Source organism: Rhagoletis zephyria, unplaced genomic scaffold (assembly GCF_001687245.7).
Source record: "Rhagoletis zephyria isolate East Lansing unplaced genomic scaffold, Rhagoletis_zephyria_1.1 Rzeph_scaffold_00392, whole genome shotgun sequence".
NCBI lineage: Eukaryota > Metazoa > Arthropoda > Insecta > Diptera > Tephritidae > Rhagoletis > Rhagoletis zephyria.
Genome location: NW_016157476.1, coordinates 272160 through 276478, shown reverse-complemented (window position 1 = coordinate 276478; position 4319 = coordinate 272160). Strand labels below are relative to the sequence as shown.

General features: G+C 44.8%; 1 protein-coding gene across 2 annotated transcripts in view; it reads left to right on the top strand.

The window, feature by feature from the left end:
• The first annotated feature begins 2606 nt into the window (after positions 1-2606).
• Rint1 (RAD50 interactor 1) overlaps positions 2607-4319 on the top strand; it is a 95877-nt gene continuing 94164 nt past the window's right edge. The window contains exons 1-3 of one of the 2 annotated variants that reach the window (XM_017611296.1): positions 2607-2964; positions 3022-3269; positions 3326-3520. In XM_017611296.1, the coding sequence (XP_017466785.1) occupies positions 2827-2964; positions 3022-3269; positions 3326-3520 (581 nt within the window). In that variant the 5' untranslated portion in view covers positions 2607-2826. The remainder of the gene's footprint in view (positions 2965-3021; positions 3270-3325; positions 3521-4319) is intronic. The other variant, XM_017611295.1, reaches the window with a different exon arrangement.

The window sequence follows — 4319 nt, the reverse complement described above, 5'->3', positions numbered from 1 at the left end:
ACTTTGCATTTGGCACAGCAAAATTCAAATTTTTTGTACTACACCATAGCAAATTTTTACACCCCGTGTCACCACGGAGAAAAAAGTTACCGATTGGCACAGGCCCTTAGTGGCTNTAAACAGCAAAAAAAGCGCAAGTCACTTGCAAATTATAAAATAAATATAAATTATAAGAATTTTAGCATCACACAACAACGTGCTTTCGCACGAGCGTTTTGTTGGTTTTTCAACTGTCAAAATTTTACTTTGCATTTGGCACAGCAAAATTCAAATTTTTTGTACTACACCATAGCAAATTTTTACACCCCGTGTCACCACGGAGAAAAAAGTTACCGATTGGCACAGGCCCTTAGTGGCTGGACTTGAATACGCGCCATTGAAGCGACTAGTTGAAAGACCGTTTACACCAGGCGATTGTTGCTTTCAACTAAAAATTGCTTGAAAAATCGCCTCATGTAAATTCCTTATAAAGCCCAGCCAAATGCGTTTTAAAATGCTGATTACAATAAAACACAATTTTAATCGAATAATCACCCCTAAAGACTAAAGGTTTTCATTCCTAAGACAGCCGGTTCTACGTACCGGAATGACTCGGGTTTTACCCGACTAAGGGCTGTTATTTCGGCGACCTAACCCCGCTTAGATCGGCGATACCCCCCAATCATTGGTAGTCCATTGAGCAACTCTTTGCCGCCGGATTGCTCCGCAACCTTCTTCTTCAGGCGGGCGTAGAGACCAACCCCAGACCAGAAACGTATTTCTGCTGTGTTTGCCAGAATCGACTCCATCCAAACTCCACTTCGATTAGGTGCAATTCATGCAACGAATGGAGTCACCTAAGAATCTGCTCTGGTCTTAGGTCTTATCGGGAGTGGACCACAAGCTATGTGGCTCCCTGCTGCTCAAGCCAAACGGCACAATCAGCCTCCACGGCTACCCGCTCGCGCAACGCACCCAACACCCGAAGAGCCTGCACGGCTCCGAGAAGCTCCTCTGGACAGCAGCAAACCTCCCAACCCAAAGCCCACCCGCCCTCACAGTCTACCGGCCTGTCTAACTTGCGCGTGCGAGCCAACCAGCAGCTCCTGGTTGCACACACCAACTGGACCGTATGCCAGAGAGAATATATCGGAACGTGACATCGGTCAAATGCAACTCACGCATTGGCTGGTGCAACTTCTGCCTATGCTCCGGTCTACGCACCACGCGCGAATGGACTGCGAAATACAGCGCCACATGCTGTAGAGCACCGCTGACACAGACAACAACGCCTTCATTGCAGCCATCTACCATCAGGCAGCAACAGCAAGCGCGTCAGAACAACAGGCCCAAGGTATAACTCACTCCTCCCTCACCCCCTCGTATCGCGACAAGCCTCCCAAGGCATAAGAAAGTCCTACAACTCAACTGCAATAAACTCCAGAGTAAGATTGAGGAGATAGTAGTCTTTATGGGTCGGCATGGCATATTGATAGCTGCGGTCCAAGAAACGAATTTGCACAGCAACTCAACTTGATTGGGTTGCGCCGCCTATATGCTCCGTAAAGATCGCGAGCGAAATAATGGTGGCGGACTAGCGTTCATCCTACACCACACAGTGCAGCATCGGCTTATCGAAGAAGACATCGACCCGAGGGACACCACCCTAGAATGTCAGGGCATAGCTGTCCGGTCAGGCGATGTCGAGCTCGAAATATTCAACGTTTATATACCCCCTGTCACCTGCTGCCCGGCAGGGTATCACCCTGACATAGGTGCGCTACTCAGAGGTGAAAACCGAATGGTAGTAGGTGACTTCAAGCGCCCCACGATCTCTGGCACTCAAGCCTGGCCAATGATCGTAGGGGAAAGCTTTTGGCTGAGCAGATAGATGATTCGACATTCTGCACCATGAACGACGACGCCCCCACCAGGATTATGGGTAGCTGTATCAGCTCGCCAGACCTCACAATTGCTGGCGCTGTTTTGATCAATAGCATTTCATGGCGACCTATGCTAACACTAGTATCAGACCATAATCATCCAGATCAATGAGCCCACCGACTTTGCTCGCGCGGACCACCGAACTTACACCAACTTCATCAAAGCTGATTGGGACGGCTTCGTGGAAGTCACCGAGAGCAGCTTCGCCGCCCTTCCCATACCCACAAACATACATACTGGTGAACGCAGGTTTCGCATGGTAGTCACTGCCGCAGCGGCTCGCTTCATCCCGTCCGGACGTATCGAGGAAGTCCGCCCAAATTTCCCTGCCGAAGCAGCTGTACTAGCATATGAGCGTCAACACCTATGCAACACCTACGCCACAATAGTGTGTTAGTGCGTTGCGGATAATCACCATTTCATGTTGATAATTAGTTGGAGATTCAATGTAATTAAGTTTTATGTTTCTGCATGAAAACTCGAATTTGGACGAAACAAAATAAATATTAAACCGGCCAATTATCAAAGGGCGCAAAAATATGGGAGTTGGCTATCTTTTCGCTTCGCGCTGCAGTTTCAACGATTTATGTGGCATGCGTTGTGCATTTTCATACAATTCATCTTATCTGTCAAAGCGAAGCTGTCACGTAAAGCGAAGCAAGAGTTTTGTGTGGCTTCAGCTTTATCATCATCTAACACGCAACTGTTTAGTTGATCAGAAGTACACAAAAACGCGTTCAGAAGGGGCAATCGCAAAAGTTACTGAGCAGTTGCGCCTTCTGAACGTGCCCAATAAAAATCTGCAGAATCGACTAGGCGATATATCGATATGTTTTGACCATATTTATTAAAGGAAAATTTTGATATTGTTTTGAATTTCAGCATAATTTCACAGTAATTAAAATGCTATCGAAAGACTGCTTGGAACGTCGAGTTATTGCATTTATCAATAAAGAAATGGGCGATGACTGTAAGAAACTATATCGTGCTGCTGTGTTGGTAGACAAATACCATGCATCCATCGAACATATAAAGGAAAAAGTATTGACTGGGTATATATATATTTACTAGTAATATAAATAATTATATTTCTTGCAGTTAAGCTGTGAATATGACGGTACATCGAATTCTACCGACATCAAATCAGCATTACACGCCCAGGAAAAAGTTAGTCAAAGCATGGAATTTCAAGTAGAGAAGCTTTGCCAGTTCAGCACCCGGTTATCAGAAAAAATTGGAAAAACGGACGAAGCGCTGAGCAAAGTTCTAAAAGATTTAGAAAACGTGCGTAAGTTACAACAATTGAAGCAATATTTGAAAATTGTGCAAGATATACAAGAAATCAGGTAAGTGAAGAAGGCAATTATAGTATATAATGAGACTAATACGATTTATATGTCAGCCAAAGCCTTAATGATACCATTCGTACAAAAGACGAAGCTAAAATGGTCAACATATATTTGACACTATTTGAAGACAGCGATTGTGAAAATAGTATCATTGGCCGATTATGTAACATCGAAGCTCCGCATCTTAAACTATACGCTATAAAAACGGCTACCTTCTGGCACAAAATTCTCCGCGATAAATTTACAAGGTAATATTTGAATAAATGAGAGGGAAATGTTTAGATATTCGTACAACGATTTTCATTTCGGTGGCCGGACCCCTAAAACGCCCCTAAACAAAAGAGGATAGACCGCGCTTAATGAAAAGTCACCCCTAACCCCACAGACCGCTTGGGAGCTGTTTGAAATTGGGGGGAATTTGGATTTTTTGCAAAAGTTTATTTCATTGGAGCCTGATTTTACGTGGCGGGTCGCAAACCCAGCGCACAACCCATTGCTAAGGAGGGTGGTTTCGCAACCGAATACAAGCTTATAACTCGAGCCGCTTACTCCAAGACACCCTTGCAGCCGCACCTAATGGTGAACAGACGCTACAGACTTCAGTGAGCCCTTAAACCGAATAAGTCTGAGTGGCCCCACTGCAGCTCCCTCTCTTTCTGCCGTGTCCCAAGGCTCCACTGGGATTGGTTACCGCATCTCGAACATGGGAGAGAGATGGGCACGGGACTAAAAATTAATCCCGATCCCACCCATCCCGAAATTTGATTTTTAAGTCCCGAACCCGCTCATTCCGACGTTTTTCAAAATTGTACCGCGGGTCCCATGGGTCCCGATATCTATCTAAAGCAGGCCACAAACGGACAACAAATTGAAACGATCGGTTGAGATTTCAACGTGTTTGGCGTGCTTTGCAATCAGTTGAAGGTTGACAAAAGTGTTCATGTCTTTCAAATTAAATTTAAATAATAATACTGAAAGATTTGCAATCTTCCGATTATTTTGTTTTGCTTTGCTGTTCGTTTTCGTTTCAATAAAACATTAAAATTA